The sequence below is a fragment of the Odocoileus virginianus genome, chromosome 20 (genome assembly GCF_023699985.2).
Source record: "Odocoileus virginianus isolate 20LAN1187 ecotype Illinois chromosome 20, Ovbor_1.2, whole genome shotgun sequence".
Taxonomy (NCBI): Eukaryota; Metazoa; Chordata; class Mammalia; order Artiodactyla; family Cervidae; genus Odocoileus; species Odocoileus virginianus.
This window is the reverse complement of record NC_069693.1, coordinates 555,627-576,125: the sequence shown is the minus strand read 5'-3', so window position 1 is coordinate 576,125 and position 20,499 is coordinate 555,627. Positions and strand designations below refer to the sequence as shown.

At 43.9% G+C, this 20,499-nt stretch overlaps 1 protein-coding gene across 1 annotated transcript; it reads right to left on the bottom strand.

Annotated features, from left to right (window-relative positions):
• Positions 1-20,243, bottom strand: LOC110148514 (zinc finger protein 350-like). The gene is made up of 9 exons (XM_070451553.1): positions 19,973-20,243; positions 16,616-16,808; positions 16,096-16,222; positions 15,739-15,831; positions 11,262-12,599; positions 4,421-4,458; positions 3,933-4,059; positions 3,579-3,671; positions 1-1,529 (listed from the first exon to the last, which is right to left on the bottom strand). The coding sequence occupies exons 2-9, from the start codon at positions 16,628-16,630 to the stop codon at positions 235-237; spliced, it is 3,126 nt and encodes a 1,041-aa protein (XP_070307654.1). The 5' UTR covers positions 16,631-16,808; positions 19,973-20,243; the 3' UTR covers positions 1-234.
• Positions 20,244-20,499: the final 256 nt, after the last annotated feature.

Here is a 20,499-nt window from a genome sequence, read left to right as displayed (position 1 = left end):
TTACCTTACCTTCCTTCATTTATTCGACACAGTAGAACAACTGAAGTGTATCGGTTGAGTTAACATCAGATTATTCCTCTGTACCAATGCATATATCTAACTGGATGAGGATATTATGCCCTTCCACTCTCCGCATTCATACGATTTCTTACAGTGTATACTTCTCAGCCACCGTCTGAGCTAGAAATGTTTGCTCAACCCTTTTCCTCAGACAATGTGTTTTGTTTTTTCCTCCTAGTTTCCAGTGACATAAAATAAAACGTAATTGACCACTGAAGGCATGACCACATTCACTGAGTTAGTAAGGATCCTCTCCTGGGCCAGTCCTCTGTTGTCTCCAGTGGGTGGCCATCGGGTCACAGGCTGTCCCAATAAGACCATGCTCCTGTTAGACAGGAGCCCACCGATGCCAACTGGTGACTGAGGGGCCAGAGGAGGCAGATGCATTGTCACTGTGTTCAGGTTTTTCTCCTGGAGGACGACACTGCTCTGGGGGGACTTCGCTGAGGGAGGGATTTCCTTGACTGAGTGAGTTTTCAGGTGTTTATTGAGGACCGACTTCCCTCTGAATGATTTCCCGCACTTGCTGCATCTGTAGGGTTTCTCCCCCGTGTGGATCCTCTGGTGTATCACGAGCTGTGGCTTCTCGATAAAGCCCTTCCCACAGTGGCTGCATTCAAAGGGCTTCTCTCCCGTGTGAGTCCTCTGGTGCTTGATAAGACCCATTTTCTGGGAAAGCGTCTTCCCACACTCACCACACACAAAGGGACTCGTGCCAGTGTGAATCCGCTGGTGTGCCGTGAGACATGTCTTCTGGCTGAAGCCTTTCCCACACTCGGTGCACGTGTAAGGTTTCTCGCCCGTATGGATCCGCAGATGGACCATGAGGTTTCCCTTCTGGATGAAGCCCTTGCCACACTCGTTGCAAATAAATGGTTTCTCCCCTGTGTGGGTTTTCTGGTGCACATTGAGACCTGATTTTTTGAGGAAGGCTTTGCCACATTCGGCGCACTCGTAAGGTTTGTCCCCCATGTGCATCCTCTGGTGCTCAGTGAGCTGGAACTTTCTGAAGAAGGCTTTCCCACAGAGGTCACATTGATGGGGCTTCTCTCCTGTGTGAAGATTCTGGTGATCAGCAAGCCAAGACTTCTTGACAAATGCTTTCCCACATTCACTGCACACATGAGGCTTCTTCCTTTGTTTAGTGTGCTGATGCTCCATGAGTTGGGACTTAGTGCTGAGGAGTTCAGGATGAAATGGTTCCCTGTCAGCATGGGGGCAGGATTTCCCACCTGCAGGAAGCTCAGCAGGGCTCTCTATTTCACAGTTCGGGCTCTCAGAGAGTAAACTTGAATTTGATGTCTCGCTTCTTCCATGTAAGTCAAACACATCATGATTGTGCCTGAACAGAGTTCTGCTCTGATGACCAGAACTGTCCAGTGAGTTCTGTTCAAGCCATTGTTCTAGTCTTTTCTCCACTCTCTTGTTTTGTAAGTGTTCCAGCAGGTGGCCATCCATTTTCCAGACTTCTAGGAAAGAAAAAAAGAATGAATTCCTCCATCTTTTAGATCTGGAAATAAAAGGTTTTGTGTTTTTTTTTTTTTGCCTTGTGGCATGTGAGATCTTGGGGCTTCCCTGATGGCTCAGACGGTAAAGAACCTGCCTGCAATGCAGGAGACGCCAGTGTGATCCCTGGGTTGGGAAGATCTGGGAAAGCGAATGGCAGCTAACTCCAGTATTCTTGCCAGGAGAATCCTATGGACAGAGGAGCCTGGCAGGCTGCAGTCCATGGGGTCGCCAAGAGTAGGTCAGGACTGAGCAACTAATACACATGTGGGATCTTAGTTCTCCAACCAGAGATCAAACCTGTACCTCTGCAGTGGAAGTACACAGTCCTAATCCACGGACCACCAGGGGAGTCCCAGAATAAAGGTATGTTTTAAAATACTTCGACGTGAGGTGTCTTTTTAGTGATAAGCCTATGGTATGAGTGTAAATAAAACTCCATGTTTAATATTCTTCATACACTGGGGGGAAAAAAAGAGTCATAATGAATAAAGACAAATTTGGCTACTTTCTAAATACTGTAAAATATGAGCAATGTCCTGTGAGCAGGAGACTGCAGGCTGCAGGGCCACCTCATTTACATTGTGATGGATGGACTCATTCAGTCCACAGATCCTGACTGATGACTACGGTGGACCAGGAATGGTGCTAGTGTTGGGGAGTCACAAACGTACTCCTCAGGTGCACAGAGCCTATGCTGTAGTGGGGTCAAACCACTTCACAGGGCAGAGACAGAACACAAGGAAAGCAGCTATAAGCTGTGAGAACTGGTGGGAAGGAGCGATGAAGAGGGAGAGGGTGGAGGAAATCCAGGCTCAACTTGGAGGAAGAAAGGCCTCCCCGTGGATCCAGCATTGGGGTTGCCAAGAGGGGGAATGAAGAAAATGATACAGCGACTTCCCTGGTGGTTTAGCAGTTAAGACACTGTACCTCCAGTACAGGGGGCTCTGGTTCAATCCACAGTGTGTTAGTTGCTCAGTCGTGTCCATGACTCTTTGCGACCCCATGGACTGTAGCCCACCAGGCTTCTCTGTCCATAGAATTCTCCAGGCAAGAAAACAGGAGTGGGTAGCCATTTCCTTCTCCAGGGGATCATTCCTACCCAGGGATCGAACCTCGGTCTCCAGCATCACAAGCAGATTCCTTACCATCTGAGTAAGATCCCATGTGTCACATGACAGAAAAAAAAAATTTTTAAGGAAAAAAAGAAACAGAAAGAAAATGACACAGCAGAGAACTGCAACCACATCTAAGTTACATCTTACATTCCAGAGAGCTGCTCCCATTCCTAAGAGGAGCCCCAGCTCGCACTGGTCCATGACGCAATTTAACTCCATCACAGCCCTTTTCACCCCATGGTCATATTATTTATTTTAAATTTTGATTAAATTGATGTCTCATCCTCTTAGAACGAAAGCTCTCAGGCTATTTGTTTTCTCAGCTACTGTAACATTCCAGTTTACAATAGATTATCAAAAAAATTCAGAGGAAGGAATCAAGGCAGCAGTCCCACATATGAAACAGACTGGGAGGTTTAGGAATAAGACAGAAATCTCTGGGAATAAGATGATCTGTCATGACAATCAGAAAAAGGAGAATTTTTATGTCATAACAGGGAACATGGTTACCTGGGACTTAATGTTATCAGGATATGAGGGGAAAGAAATGAAAGCCTTCAGGAATACAATGTAAAGGTCTACAACAAATGAGAAGAAAGTTCAAAACTAGTACATACACAAAGGAATTAACTGGAAGTAGCCAACAGTTAGGGCTTCCCAGGTGGCTTTAGTGGTAAAGAATCTGCCTGCCAATTCAGAAGATACAAGTGACGCAGGTTCAATCCTTGGGTCAGGGAGAACGCTAGAGAAGTGAATGGCTAACTCCATCCAATATCTTGCCTGCGGGAACATAACATCAGGAGAGAGATGCACAGAGCCTCCAACCCCCTCGCAGCTGTGGCTCTTCTCTGACAGTGTCATCTCCATGGCCTGTTCCCCTGGTCTCTCACTCACCTAAACAGGTTCGACAGTGGACTTCATCATCCATCGTCCATGGTTCTCCTTGATCCAATTTGGAGAGTACCTCTGGTATGCTTGCTTGAAAACCTGTTCATGGGAAATGACAGACTATTTAGGCCCAGTGAGTTCGCCTTGGGGTCTGTGAACACGACAGAACGCTACATGTGAGGCCAAAACAATTTCACAACCTACAGAGTCAAGGCTTTTCTCACAGAAAGGAGAATACACCCACTTCTTTTGGGCCAGAGTGGACACCGAGCATCACAGACACTCCAGAGCTTTCAGAAGCTGAGAAAGGAAAGGCCACTGACTAGGAACCTGGTCAGTGACCCAGGCGGCCGTCCTCACCCGCAGACAGCAGGTTGCTGTGGTTCTCCAGCATCACGTCCCGGTACAGGGCCTTCTGAGCAGGAGCCAGGAGCTGCCACTCTTCCCACGTGAAGGCCACGGCCACGTCGTCAAATGTGAGGGTTTCCTGTAATAAGAGAGGTGTCTCATGACGATGTCACCTTGATGATATGGAAGAAAAGTTAAAGGTGTTCTGCTCATTTCCACTTTACAGGCTGCACTGAGATACCCAGTAAGGCTTTTATTTTAATGTATCATTAAAAAAGCAAATGCCGAATACAACATTCTCTAATTGTGCAGTCAGCCATCCATTCATTTATCCAATTGGAACTTTACATAGTATGTAGAACTAAATCTTCTTGTTAAGCTAGAAACACTACAACCTCATATACAAATTTATATTTATGGAATAATGGAAGTGATTTTTCACAGGCCTCTAAAAATCCATTAAGGAACAAAGGAAAGAATAAAACAAATCAAAAAGTCACCTGGGCCTGGATCATTTTCTTCTGTTCTCTGAAAACATCTGGCAACCGAAGGCTCTGTTGATGTGTCTCGTGGATCTGCTCTCAATTTCTGTTCTGAAACTTGTGTTCAATCAAGCATATCCCAAGAAAATGCTGCTACCAAATCCTGTAACTTCTTCCTCCTTCGACTGATTCTTTTGCTTCTGGGGACTCAGGACCTTGGGTGGAGGAGAAAATCCAAGCTGAGGGTACATTTCCTCTGGGCTTGGATGCTATCGCTGCTCCTGGGTGCTCATCTTAGCCCAAGACCCACAGCACTGCTGAGTGTCCCTTCACTTGCTGGCCCAGAAGAGTTAATACCTCTGGCCAAGAAGTCTAAGCTTCTCACTGTGCTGGTGATATATTCTTTTATTCTGTGAACTTAAAGTGGTATGACTGTCAAAGGAGAAGAGGGAATCGAGATCCATCCCAGGAGCAGGCCTCAGGGGAGCAAGAATCACAAGTGGCTCTGTTATACAAGAGACCACATGGGAGGAGAGGTGCTGGGCACTGTTTCCTTTAAATCATGGGCACTCAGAGACCTCGTCAAATGTTCTTATACGCCCTGTGAGTACACGCACTCATTTTGAAAACCAATGCACTGGTCAAACCAGAAACACTTTCTTATAAGTGATAATGCTAATATCTTAGGAGGTTTCAAATACATAAAAATTAAAATACAAAATAATCATACATAATTAAAGTTGAAGTGCTCTAAAACTACTATACTTTGGCCACCTGATGAGAAGAGCTGACTCATTTGAAAAGATCCTAATGCTGAGAAAGATTGAGGGCAGGAGGAGAAGGGGATGACAGAGGATAAGATGGTTGGATGGCATCATCGACTCAACGGACATGGGTTTGGGTGGACTCCCGGAGTTGGTGATGGACAGGGAGGCCTGGTGTGCTGCGGTTCATGGGGTCACAAAGAGGCAGACACGACTGAGCAACTGAACTGAACTGAACTGAACTGAAAACTACTATATTGTCAGAAGAAAGCACAAAAGTACAAATTAACATAAGAATTTGACAAACAAAAATTACATATGGTATGTACTCTTCAGTGTCATAATGCACACTAATAATTCTCTTTAAGCACATAGATCGTGGCACTATCAGAAGAGGGAAATGTAATAACAAGAAACTCATACACAACAAGGTGTGATTCTGATACCAATTTGATACATAGTTCTTTTCTAACACATCATGAAGCAATTCTATAACACCAGCTGGATGTCCTACACTTCAGCTCAATTCTGCCGCTATGAACCTGAAGATAATACAAACTGCATGAGTTACAGATTCAGTCCTATGAGACTGGCCTCTACCCTCTGCTTCATGTGCAAACACAAGTCCAGGTTGTCACCTGTGCTTCTGAGCAACTGGCCACCGATCCCAGGTTCCAATGACCCCCTCCTTGGGCAGATTAATTTGCTAGAGCAGGGAATTCTCTGGTGGTCCAGTGATTATGGCTCCATGCTTCTACTGCAGGGGGCACGGGTTTGATCCCTGGTCGGGGAACTAAGATCCCACATGCTGTGTGACACGGCCAAACACAAAACAAACAGAAATAAAACCGAGACCAAAAACAAAACAGACAAAAATATGCTAGAACACCTCACAAAACTCGGAGAAACATTTTAGGTTCTATATTTATTTATAAAAAGATGTAACTCAGGAACAGGCCGATGGAAGAGATGCCCAGGATAGGGTATGTGTGGAAGGGCAAGGAGTGTCCCCTACAGGAGGGTCACTCTCCCTGCATCTCCACATGTTCAAGCCAGAAGTAACTTCACTCTGAAGAATACATCTAAGAAATAACATCCCTCCAAAAATCTGGGTAGAACCAGAGGACACTGTCATGAATTTCCATAGTAACATTATTCATAATAAACCGAAATGTAAACAACACACATTTCATAAATTGTCAGAAAATCATATATTCAAACAATAGAATAATATTGGAAAAGTACAGTCTTTGCTCAGCTTGAAGCTAAAAATACCTTTTACATTTCTCAAGGACTATAAAAGAAAAAGAAGTATACATGAGAGAATGGTGGCATGAAAACCCCAAAATATTTACTATGTGGATATTTAATATTTGCCTGACCCTGTTACACAGGGGGAGTAAAAATACACCTATGTGCAAAAACATGATTCTCACAAATATTGAATCTGACATTCAAAAAAAACACATGATGTGAAGAAAACTCTAATTTGAAAAGATACAGGCATCCCAATGTTCACAGCAGAACAAACTTACAATAGCCAAGACACAGAGACAACCCAAGTCTCCTTCAACAGATAAGCGGATAAGGAAGATGTGCTGTATACACATATACAGTTGAAAATAGGCAAAACTAAATAAACTATAATGATGAGGAATGAATAACTATAACACCATGAAGAAAAACACGAAAGAATAAGTTAACATTAGAAAATCGGGCCAATATTTTTCAGCAATATCATTATCAACATGAAATGATACTTATTTGAAAGAAAAAATGCTCCCATAAAAACCCCAAAGCACATCTACATACATAGCTGGTTAGAAATGCTCAAGTCATTTCTTAGTAATAACTCAGTCATTAGCAATGGGAACTTGAAATACATGATTGATTAAGACCAGCCAGGAGTTCCCAATAAACTGGGATATGGGTGGCCTTGCCAGATGTCACCTTGCCAGATGATTAAACAAAAAAAGATTCTGTTAGCAAATAACAGTGTTCATGTATGTCAGGGAGGTAAGTAACGGTGCTGTTGCAATATACCAGTATTAGGAGGTGAGTGCAGGTGTTGACAAATATTTTCTGCAAAAAAGAACAGACATTTTCAAATTTGCAGGCCAAAATGTCTGTCACAACTATATTCTGCCTCTCCTATGTGAAAGCAACACAGACTATACAAAACAGATTGGCACTGCTGGCTCAGTCTCATTCTGTAGTCAACTCCTCGATTAAAAGCTAAACAAGGTCCTACAGTATAGCACAGGGAACTATATTCAACGTCCTGTCATAAATCGTAATGGAAATTAATATCAAGGAGAATGTATATATACATATTTATATATATGTAACTGAATCACCTTGCTGTACAGTAGAAATTAACATACCACTGTAAATCAACTATACTTCAGCAAATTTAAAAAGAAAAACACACACAAAAAAAGCTAAAATACAGATGGTTTGGAACTACTGCCCTGGGATGTACAGTCTTCTGTTGCACCAGCAGAAACTGGAACCTAAACGCAACTACCAACGCAACCACTCTTGGCATCCAAATCTTCAGCCATCACACACCTCTCTGGACCAGACAGACTACACTACACACTTCCTTATTAACCCAAAACCTGGGCCAGACACCCTCATGTGATGATCCAGGCCCCGCCACCACTGAGCCCCGAATTAAATGCCCAACCTGAATCTGACACTGAAATCGTTGTCAATGCCACTGAAGAGGAAAAGTTAAAATTTTACATAACCTCCCGCTTGTTCTGCCTCTGCTTGCTCCTTGCAAAGTCTGGATCACAGGTCATGTACTCTCAGAAAGTGGGGACTTACAATACTAGGAACTGGAGCTTATCTCACTCACCCTTGTCCTGCCCTTTGCAATTGCCTGGCCCCTGCAATCCTGCTTAATCATGCCTGTCCCTGCAAAGGTCAGGCATCCCCCTCCCCGTCTTGACCGCTGTTCCCTCGCACGCAAAACCCCTTAGTTTAAACCACCCTATTAGCAGCTAGTGTTGCCCACTGTCTGTCTATAAAAACTCCATAAACCCTTTGTTTATGGCTCAGAGCTTGGAATGTGAACTCCTCTGGGCCCACCTGCTTAATAAACCCGAATTCTCCAACTCTCAGAGTGCGATGCTTGGTTTCTCTATTACTGGTTTCTGCAACACATGTACACTCTGCAAGCCGAGTGACCTACAGAACCCCAAGGCCTGACAACTAGAAGAACAGTATTGATCTCTACAGAATCTAATTACACTGATTCACAGGACACGCCCCTAATCCAACCCACAAACTCCACGTATCAGTTCAGTTCAGTTCAGTCGCTCAGTCGTGTCCGACTCTTTGCGACCCCATGAATCGCAGCACGCCGGTTCTCCACAAGTCCGGTACCCACCTGGTTCCCCTTACACATAACCACCTCGGCATTTCTACCCTCCCCTTCCGCCCTCTGGCAATAATCTCAGGGGTCCAGACGGCACCAAGTCCACGTATCACCCTGGGCGAAACAATGCCACCGCTGTGACGACAACAACAACAAATTCCAGGGTCAAAACTTCGTACTAACTTGATTTTCCTCAGATTGACCAACCGCCTAAACAGCGTCATGCTTCCGTGAACTGCTTTGACCTCCAGAACTGTCTACGGAAGCCGAGGTGGATCTGGGATGCGCAGGAGCTGAGGACCCGACTTCCGGTACGTCCTAGAGAAGCAATATGTCTGCGCCCAGCTCACCGCGGCCCCTTGGGAGCAGCCATGTTGGCACACCTGACGTACAAAATACCCAGGGATGTGTCTTTGCCCCAGAAGCTGGCCATCTTGACCTGGTGAGAAGCCACTGAAATTCTCTCATTTCCTGGCACTTTGATTCTTGTAGAAAATGGGTACATTTTCAGTCTCAGGCTTCACGAGACAAAACTGATGTAGACTAAGGTGCTTTCAAGCCTGCTAGGCAGGTAAGTAAAAGGCAACGGTATATATTATCCACTTGGTATTAAAAAAAAAAAAAAAAGAATTCCAAACAGGTAGGAGTTCAGTCGTCCTATTGGCAGCAGAGATGCACTCCCAGAAAGGGAAAACAATACATCTGGTAAACAGACACCACGGGAAGCTTCTGGAGGGAAAATAGTTTGCAGGAAGCTGTTTTTTTTTAGAACAGAAATCGATTTCCAGGAGTTGTACAGTATGGGGCTAGCCATTAACAGGGAAAAGAGCAGCAGGGACTACCCAAGTTGTGACTGGGGGTTGGGGCTGGGAAAAAGGCCGCCAGAAGTGAGGCCATTGATGGTGTGGAATCGATGGGAAAAGCTCAACTTGAATCCATCCCACCATAATGTGAGGGTGGTGATGGGGACAGTAACTCAAAATTTAGGACAAAGAACGTCAAAACTAAGTGTGCATCAGGCCATTGTTAAAAATGCAGGGTCCTCAATTGTAGCCCCAGAGGTTCTGGTTTCAGAGCTGGGGGACATGGCTAGGATATTTGCATTAAGTTTCTCAGAGAATCTGAGACAGGAAGACTGTCATATACAATCACTAGAAACAGTCCTGGAATATTCTCTAGTTACCTATATTATGATGCAGGACTCCCATTAGTACTTAAGTCTTAGCTCAAATTATATCCAGAAAAGCTTGGGATGGGGAACCTCCCTCATTGTTACCAAAGCATCCATGCGTGTGTGCTATCTCGCTTCAGTTGTGTCTGAGTCTGTGCCACCCCGTCGACTATAATGTAGCCCACCAGGCTCCTCTATCCATGGGATACGCCAGGCAAGAATACTAGAGCGGGTTGCTGCTCTCCTCCAAGGGAAATTCCCAACTCAGGGATTGAACCTGGGCCTCCTGCAAAGCAGTAGATTTTTTACTGGTTGAGCCATCAGGGAATCATATATATGTATAACTGAATCCTTTGCTGTACACTTGAAACTAACACAGCATTGTAAATCAGCCATATTCCAATAAAATTAAAATATTAAAAACAAAATAGAATGGTATTAAGAAGTGGGGCATTTAAGAGGTGACTGGGTCCAAAGGGTGGAGCCCTCATGACTGGGAATAGTGCCTTTATAGAAGAGAACCCACCCCCGCTTTTCCCTTTCCCCAACATGAGGATACAGTGGGATGACTGTCTTCTATGAACCAGGAGTCCTCATTAGATACCAAGTCTGTCTATGGCTGTAATACCCTGAATGTGCTGATCTCATCTGAGCTGAAAAGCTCAGAGGGTCAGGCCTGCTTAGTACTTGGATGTGAGATACTAAATCTTCATGCACCTTAATCTGGGACTTTGTAGCTTACAGAACTGTGAGAAATAAATTTCTATTTCTATAATCTACAAACATGATGGTCTTCTCTCATAGTAACCGGAAGGGACTAAGAAAATATCTATTTCATTTAGTGTATGTATTTACATCCTCTTACTATTAACAGATTAGCTGATGTACTACTTAAAAATAATACAGTTACCCCAAAGCTCTCTCTGGGAGACCATGGGTTTTTTCAAGGGCTTAATCACCACTGTATCCTCAGCTCCTAAGACAGGATCCAGTAAAAAGGGAAGTATTCAACAAATACTCAGTAAATTAACAAAATGACTCAATCTAAGACTGAAGCAAACTGGCTCAATCTAAATCCCTCTGCATAATATAAAATTTCTTAGAGTTTAAGATAGACGTCCCAGTTTTCAGTCAGTCCTTCACCTTGCCCTGGAGAAACAGAATTGATATATATATATACACGTCCCGTAGCCCACCAAACCAGTATTAGCCCTGTTTGTTCACAAGAACCTTCCAAATACAAATTGTATGGTTAAAAACTTCACCTACATATTTCTTCCACTTAGTTGGACTCAGGCTTCCTTCATTCATTCATTCAACTGACACAACACAGCAGTTGATGTGTTTGTGCTTGGGTTAACATCAGATTATGCCTCAGTATCAATGCATATATTTAACTGGATGAGCATATCATGGGTTCCTGGTCTCAGCATTTATACAGTTGCTCTCAGTATAAACTTTTCAGCCACCATCTGACCTAGATATTTTTGCTCAACGATTTCTAACTTTTACACATAGTATGTCTCGAGTTTTCTTCCTAGGGGTTTTCTGTGACACAAAATAAAACATAATTGACCACCGCAGGCACAACCATGCTCACTGCGTTCTTAAGGGTTCTGTCCTCTGCAGACCCTCTGTCATCTCCTGCGGGTGCACACCTGCCCACAGGTGGTCCCGTTATGATGATGTTCCTATTTGCTAGTTCACTGATGTTGACTGACGGCTGAAGGGCCATGGAAGGCACCTGCACAGCCACCAAGTTAACGAGGTTCTGCTGCTGCATGGCATCACTTGTCTGTGAGGCAGCTTTCTCCCCCTTCATTGCATCTCCATGTTTCTCTCTTGTGTGTATTTTCCTATGTTTACCAAGGCAAGACATGTAGGCAAAAGCTTTCCCACACTCATTGCAGGTGTAAGGTCTCTCTCCTGTGTGAGTCCTTTGATGGACAATGAGCTTTTGCTTTGTAGTGAAGGCTTTCCCACAGTCACTGCATTCAAAGGGTTTCTCTCCTGTGTGAATTCTTTGATGTTTAATGAGACCTGACTTCTGGGAACAGGATTTTCCACACTCACTACACACAAAAGGAGTCTTTCCCGTGTGAAATCTCTGATGGGCGATGAGGCAGGTCTTCTGGATGAAGCCTTTTCCACATTCATTGCATGTGTAAGGTTTCTCACCTGTGTGAATTCGCTGATGTACAATGAGATTTCCCTTTTGGATGAAGCCCTTTCCACAGTCACTGCAGATATACCGTTTCTCTCCGGTGTGGGTTTTCTGATGTATGTTGAGCCGTGATTTCTTGAGGAAGGCTTTGCCACAATCAGTGCACTGGTAAGGTTTCTCTCCTGTGTGTGTTCTCTGATGTTCAGTGAGCATGAATTTTCTAGAGAATGCTTTGTCACAAAGATTACATCGATGAGGCTTCTCTCCTGTGTGAATTATCTGATGATCAGTGAGCCAAGACTTTTTGATGAAAGCTTTCCCACATTCACCACATACATGAGGCTTCTCTGTTTTTTTAGTTTTCTGATGCTCGTTGAATGGGGATTTGGAGCTGATGGGTTTTTGGCTTTGGGGGAATTTAATTTCAGGATGAAACTGTTCACTGTCAGCATGGCGACAGGATTTCTCATCTCCAGTAAGCTCATTGGAGCTCTTTATTTCATAGCTGAGGTTTTGAGAAAGTAAAGTTAAATTTGATTTCATACATTTTCCATGCAAGTCAAACACATCATGATGCTGCCTGTGCAGAAAATGAGTTATGCTCTGATGAACAGCATTTTCTAGTCGGTTCTGTTCATGCCATTGTTCTAGTCTCTTCTCCATACTCTCATTTTGTAAGTACTCCAGCAGGTGGCCATCAAATTTCCAGACTTCTAGTAAAGAGAAGAAAAATGAATTTCCTAAAAATACCCTGATGTGAGAAATCTTTCTAGGGATGTTTTTATAAGTATAAAATAAAATTCTATGTTTAATGTTCCCTGCACATTGGAAGAGTGCTGCAAACCAGTCAAAAGGAAAAAGTAGTGTAAAACAGGGTTGGATAATTCACAATGATTAAATACAGATTTGAATACCTTCTAACACTAGCCTTGCAGACATGCAGAGCCTGTAAAATACAAGCAGTGTTCTGTGAGAAGGAGCCCGGAGGTTGCAGGTCACCTTATCCACATTGTGATATGGACTCATCCAGTTCACAGATCCTGACTGCTGACCGTGGTGGACCAGGAACGGCGCTAGTGCTGCGGAGTCACAAACACTTCCCACAGGTGCAGAGAGCCTACGCTGTAGACGGGTAAAACCACTTCACGGAGCAGAGGCAGAACATGAGGAAAGCAGCTACACGCTGGGAAAACTGGTGGGAAGGAGCGATGGACAGGGAGAGGGGTGGAGGAAATCTGGCTCAATTTGGAGGAAGACAGGCCTCCCCATGGATCCAGTGTTGTTGTTGGTATGAGGAGAATGAAGAGGATAACACAGGGACTTCGCTGGCAGTTTAGCCATTAAGACTCTTCGCTTCCAGTACAGAGCACTTGGGTTCAATCCCCGGTGTGTTAGTCGCCCAGCCGTGTTCGACTCTTTTGCGACCCCATAGACTGGAGCCTGCCAGGTTCCTCTGACCATGGAATTCTCCAGGCCAGAATTCTGGTGTGGGTTGCCATTCCCCTCTCCAGGGGGTTTTCCCAACCCAGGGATTGAACCCAGGTCTCCCACATCGCAGGTGAATTCTCTACCATCTGAGTAAGATTTCACATGTCTTGCGGCAAAAAATTGTTTAAAAGAAGGGGAAAAAGAAGGAAAATGACACAGCAGAGAACTGCAAGCACATCTAAGTTATAATCTGCACCTTGGAGAGCTGCTCCTTTCCTAAAAGAGGAGCCCTGGCTCACACTGGTCCATTACGCAACTTAATTTCCTCATAGCACTTTTCACCACCTAGACATATTATTTATTATAAATTTTGATAAATTCATTTCTCATTCTCTTAGAACAAAAGCTCTCGGTCTGTTTTTTCAACTGCTGTGTTTGTGTGTGTGTTAGTTGCCCAGTCGTATCCAACTCTTGGCAACAGAAGCCCAGCAAGCTCCTCTGTCCATGGAATTTCCCAGTGATTTGGAGTGGGTTGCCATTTCCGTCTCCAGGGGTCTTTCCAACCCAGGGATTGAACCTGGATCTACTGCCTTGCAGGTGAATTCTTTCCTGTCTGAGTGGCTCAGACTGCTCTAACATTTCACTTGACACTTCATTATCAAAAAAATTCATAGAGGAAGGAATCAAGGAAGCTATTGCATGTATGGAGCAGACTGGGAGGTTTAGGAAGATGTAAATCTCTGCGTGAATAAGATGATCTGTCATGATGATCACAGAAAGGAGAATTTTTTTGTCCTGAAAGGGAATGTGGTTACCTGGTACTTAATGTTATCAGGACACCAGGGAAAAGAAATGAAAGCTTTTGGGAAGTAAATGTGATGATAAGGTCTACAAAAATGAGAAGAAGTTTCAAAACTACTAAATACGCAAAGGAATTAACTGGAAGTAGGCAAGAATTATGATCGAGTTGAGGCTGGAACTAAGAATGCAGGATGTTAAAATAATTTTCTAGTTAAAAATTGATCCTGAACAGCTGAGCCCTTTAGAGAAGAGAGCTCTGCAGGTGGGGACAGTGGAGGTAATGTCTGAACAGCCAGGGTGGAGGCTGCACAGGAGTAAGGGAGAAGCTAACTTGTAGGGTTTCCTAGGAGGGAAGATGATCCACAACCAGGTCGTTACTAGGAACTAAGGCGAGCTGCCCATCGAGATGAGGAAATCATACAGAACCAAGTCTCTGCTGGATCACACTGGGGAGGTTTCAACTTGGGAGTTTTCTCCAGTGAGCCAAAGGAATTTGTTAGCTTATTAGAAAGAAGGAAACTTGGAAAGTCAAGAGATCATTGAGTAAGAGGGAAAGCAACATTAGTAAAACCTCAGAGTGGAGAGAAGGCCCAGTGAAGACCAGTTTACTTTGGGGCTGGCATCCGATGGGATGGTTGTGAGAAAGGAAATCAATATGAGCAGTAGAGCAGGAAGGGGCAGTAGACGGCAGCAGACAGGGATTCAGTTTTCTCTGTGGAGGGCTTCATTGGTAGCTCAGTGGTAAAGAAACCCCCTGCCAATGCAGGAGACACAAGTTGGATCCCTGATCCAGGAAAATCTGACACGCTGGGGAGCACAAGCCCGTATGCCACAGCTGTCGAGCCTGTCCTCTAGCACCTGGGAGCTGCAACAACTGAAGCTCTTGAGCTCTAGAGCCCATGCTCCAAAACAAGAGAAGCCACTGCAATGAGAAGCCTGTGCACCCAAACTAGGGAGTAGCCCCCCTTCGCCACAACTAGAGAAAAGCCAGCATGCAGCAATGAAGACAAAGCACAGCCAAAAATAAAAATTTTTTAAAAAGTCTTCTTTGTGGTGAGAGTTCCTGGAAGGGGGAATTTCATAGAAAATGAGGTGGAAGAGGATGGAGAAGGAAAAGATATGAAAATGATAGGGAAAAGAACACTAGGCAAACAAAAATCAAGATGGCAGTAAAATAAAGAAACAGATCCTAGAAGACACAGAATATTTCCTCAAAAGGGATATATTCTTCTCTAAACTCCTACAATACTTTGGCCACCTGATGCAAAGAACTGACTCATTTTAAAAGACTCTGATGCTGGGAAAGATTGAAGGCGGGAGGAGAAGGGGACAAAAGAGGATAAGATGGTTGGATGGCATCACTGACTCGATGGACAGGAGTTGGAGTAAACGCTGGGAGTTGGTGATGGACAGGGAGGCCTGGCATGCTGCAGTCCCTGGGGTCGCAAAGTCGGACATGACTGAGCAACTGAACTGAACTGAAACTCCTAGAAAGAAAAGTTCTCTGATACCAGGAGAGAAATGCAGAGAGGCACTGTTCACCCATCCTTCAACCCCCTCACAGCTGTGGCTCTTCTCTGACAGTGTCATCTCCACGGCCTGTTCCCCTGGTCTCTCACTCACCTGAACGGGTTCGACAGTGGACTTCATCATCCATCGTCCATGGTTCTCCTTGATCCAATTTGGAGAGTACCTCTGGTGTGCTTGCTTGAAAACCTGTTCATGGGAAATGACAGACTATTTAGGCCCAGTGAGTTCGCCTTGGGGTCTGTGAACACGGCAGAACGCTACATGTGAGGCCAAAACAATTTCACAACCTACAGAGTCAAGGCTTTTCTCACAGGAGAAGGGAGAATACACCCACTTCTTTTGGGCCAGAGTGGACACCGAGCATCACAGACACTCCAGAGCTTTCAGAAGCTGAGAAAGGGAAGGCCACTGACTGGGAACCTGGTCAGTGACCCAGGCGGCCGTCCTCACCCGCAGACAGCAGGTTGCTGTGGTTCTCCAGCATCACGTCCCGGTACAGGGCCTTCTGAGCAGGAGCCAGGAGCTGCCACTCTTCCCACGTGAAGGCCACGGCCACGTCGTCAAATGTGAGGGTTTCCTGTAATAAGAGAGGTGTCTCATGACGATGTCACCTTGATGATATGGAAGAAAAGTTAAAGGTGTTCTGCTCATTTCCACTTTAAAGGCTGCACTGAGATACCCAGTAAGGCTTTTATTTTAATGTATCATTAAAAAAGCAATGCCTAATGCAACATTCTCTAATTGTGCAGTCAGCCATCCATTCATTTATCCAACTGGAACTTTCCACAGTATGTAGAACTAAATCTTATTAAGTGAGAAACACTACATTCTCACATATATATGTGTGTATATATAAAACAGGAAAAGATATACAAATTTATACTTTATAGAATAATTAAAGTGATTTTTTTACAGGTTTCTACAAGCCCACCTTGGAACAAAGGAAAGAATAAAACAAACCAGAAGTCACCTGGGCCTTGATCATTTTCTTCTGTTCTCTGAAAACACCTGGCAACCGGAAGGCTCTGTGATATGTCTCCTGGATCTGTTCCCAATTTCTGTTCTGAAATTTGTCTTCAAGCAAGCATATCCCAAGAAAATGCTGCTACCAAATCCTGTTTGTCCTCCTTCGACTGATTCTTTTGCTCCTGGGGACTCAGGACCTTGGGTGGAGGAGAAAATTCAAGCTGAGGGTGCATTTCCTCTGGTCCCAGAGGCTATCACTGCTCCTGGGTGCTCGTCTTAACCCAATGCCCACGGCATTGCCAAGTGTCCCTTTATTGGTAGCCCCAGAAAATTTTATACTTCTGGCCAAAAAAACCTACGCTTCTGAATGTGATGGAGGTAATGTTCCTTTGTTCCATGAACTCGAAGTGGGTGACTGTCAAATGAGATGAGGGACAAGAGATTCATCCAGCAGCAGGCCTCAGGAGCAGGAGAATCGCAGGCAGTTCAGTTATACAAAAGGGACCACATGGAAGGAGAGGCGCTGGACACCATTTCCTTTAAACCATGTGCGGTCAGGAACCTACTCAAAAATTTTTATACATCCTGTGACTACACATACTTCATTTTGAAAACCATCATACTACTCAAACCAGAGACACTTTGTTATAAAAAATACTGGTAATATCTTAGAAGGTTTTAAATACATAAGAAGTTAAAATACAAAATAATCATATATAAATGAAATTGAAGTGCTCTAAGACTACTATGTTGTCAGAAGAAAGTATAAAAGTACTAATTAACAAGAATTTGACAAACAAAAATTATATGTTGTATATACTCTCCAGTGTCATAATGAACACTAACAACTCTCTTAAAACACAGTTTGTGGCCCTATCAGAAGAGGGAAATGTAATAACAAGAAACTCATACACAAGAAGGTGCAATTCTGACACCAATTTGATACATAGTTCTTTATTAATACATCACGAAACAATTCTACAACACCGGCTGGATGTCCTACACTTCAACTCAATTCCGCCACTATGTACCTGCAGATAATATCATATTTCATGAGTTACAGATTCAGTCCTATGAGACTGGCCTCTACCCTCTGCTTCATGTGCAAACACAAGTCCAGATTGTCACCTGTGCTTCCAAGCAACTGGCCACAGATCGCAGGGTCCAATGACCCCCTCCTTGGGTTGATTCATTTGCTAGAGGAGGGAATTCTGTGGAGGTCCAGTGGCTAGGACTCTGTGCTTCTACTGCAGGGGGCATGGGTTCCATCCCTGGTCAGGGAACTAAGATCCCACATGCTGTGTGATATGGCCAAAAACAAAACCAAGACCAAAAACAAACCAAACAAAAATATGCTAGAATGGATCCCAGAACTCAGAGAAACATTTTAGGTATTATATTTACTTACAAAAATATGTAACTCAGGAACAGACACATGGAAGAGGTGCCCAGGACCGGATATGTGTGGAAGGGCGAGGAGAGCCCCCTACAGAAGGGTTGCTCTCCCTGCATCTCCACATGTTCAGCAAGCCAGAAGAATACATCTAAAAAATACATCCCTCCCAAAATCTGGGGCATCCCTCCAAAAGTATGGGTTGAACCAGAGGACACTGTCATGAATTTCCATAGTAACATTATTCATAATAAACCTAAATGCAAGCAACACAAATTTCATAAACAGTCGGAAAATCATATATTCAAACAACAGAATGCTATGGAAAAACAACAGTCTTTGCTCAGCTTTCAAGCTAAGAATGCCTTTTACATCTTTCAAGGACTATAAAACAAAAATAAAGACTTATACGTGAGGGAATGGTGGCATGCAAACCACAAAATATTTACTATGTGGATGTTTATATATTTGCACAGTCCTGTTACACAGAGGGGGGGAAAGTACATCCATGTGCAAGAACATAAATGAGTCTCAAAAATATTGAGCCTGACATAAAAAAAAAAGTGCATGATGTGGAGAAAACTCTAATTTGAAAAGATACAGGCATCCCAATGTTCATAGCAGAACTACCTACAATAGCCAAGACACAGATGCAACCCAAGTGCCCATCAATAGATGAACAGATAAGGAAGATGTGGTATATACATATATATAGTTGGAAACAGGCAAAACTAAATAAACTATAATGATGAGGAATGAATAATTACAACACCATAAAGAAACCCTGAAAGAGTAAGTTAACATTAGAAAATTGGGCCAAAAATTTTCAACAATATCATTATCGACATGAAAAAAAGAGATCCAAGGCCTTACTTCTTTAAAAGAAAAAAAATGCTCCTCTAGAAACTCCAAAGCACATTTCTACAAACATAGCTGGTTAGAACCGCCCCATATACATAAGCTCTTTTCTTAGTACAAACTCAATCACTAGCAATGGGAACTCAAACCACATGATTGACTAAGACCAGTCATGACTTCCCAATAAATTGGGATATGGGTGACCTTGCCAGAAGGCACCTTGCCAGATAATTAAACAAAATGAAGATTCTGTTAGCAAAGAACAAAGTTTTCACGTTTGTCAGGGAGGTAAGTAACGGTGTGTGTTAGTTGCTCAGTCGTGTCCTACTTTTTGCATCCCATGGACTGTATCCTGCCAGGCTCCTCTGTCCATGGAATTCTCCAGGCAAGAATACTGGAGCGTGTAGCCATTTCCTTCTCCAAAGTAACGGTGCTGTTGCAATATATCGTTATTAGGAGGTGAGTGCAAGTGTTGACAAATATTTTCTGCTAAAAGTACAGACGGATTTTCAAATTTGCAGGCCAAAATGTCTCTGTCACGATATACTCTGCCTTTGCTGTGCGAAAGCTGCACAGACAACATAAGACATATTGGCATTGCTAGTTCAGTCTCTCGTTCTATAGTCAACTTCTCAAATAAAAGCTAAACACCAGGATAACCAAGGTCCTACAGTATAGCACAGGGAGCTACATTCAGTGTCCTGTCATAAATCATAATGGAAAAGAATATTAAAGAGATGAAATTCACAATGTTGTAAACCAATTATAAAAGAGAAAATACAGATGGTTTGGAACTATTACCCTGGGATGTACGGTCTTCTGTCGCTTCCTTATTAACCCGAAACCTGGTACAGACACCCTCATGTGATGACCCAGGCACCCCCTCGCCATCACTGAGCGCCAAATTAAATCCCCAATCTAAATCCGACACTGCGATCGTCGTCAATGCCACCTGTACACCCTGCACGCGGAGTGATCCACAGAACCCCAAGTCCTGAAAACTGAAGAAAAGCATTGATCTCTACAAAATCTAATCATACTGACCCCCAGGACACCCCTAATGCAAACCACAGACAAACTCCGCGTCTGGTTCCCAAATCCAGTACCCACCTGGTTCCCCTTAAATATAACCACCTCGGCACTTCTGCCGTATGCCTCTGCCCTCTGGAGATAATCCCAGGGGTCCAGACGGCAGCAAGTCCACGTATCACCCTGGGCGAAACAATACCACTACTGTGACGACAAAAAAGAAGAAGAAGAAGAAGAAAGAAAATCCAGGGACAAAAATCACATACTAAACAGATTTTCCCCAGACCGACGGCAAACCTAAGCGCCCTCCTACTTCGGTGAACTGCTTGGACGTCTAGACCTGTCTACGGATGCCGAGGTGGATCTGGGCTGTCACTGGAGCTGACGAACCAACTTCCGTTACGTCCTAGACAGGCAATATGTCTGCGCCCAGTTCACAACATGGGGCGGCCATGTTGGCAAACCTGACGTACGGAAAGTCCAGGGATGGATTTGGAGGCCAGGAGCTGGGAATGGCCTGCAGGGTGAGGAGCCCCTGAAATTCTCTGATTTCCTCACATTTCGACTCTTGCAGAAAATAGGTACGTTTTCAGTCTCAAGCTTCGTGA

Bases quoted from the DNA above. Each gene is read 5' to 3' on its own strand.
- LOC110148514 (XM_070451553.1), bottom strand. The intron at 12,600-15,738 runs GTGAGTGAGAGA...TCTCTTTACTAG, and splicing joins CCACTGTCGAACCCGTTCAG to AAGTCTGGAAATTTGATGGC. The intron at 3,672-3,932 runs GTGAGGACGGCC...TCCCATGAACAG, and splicing joins CAGCAACCTGCTGTCTGCGG to GTTTTCAAGCAAGCATACCA.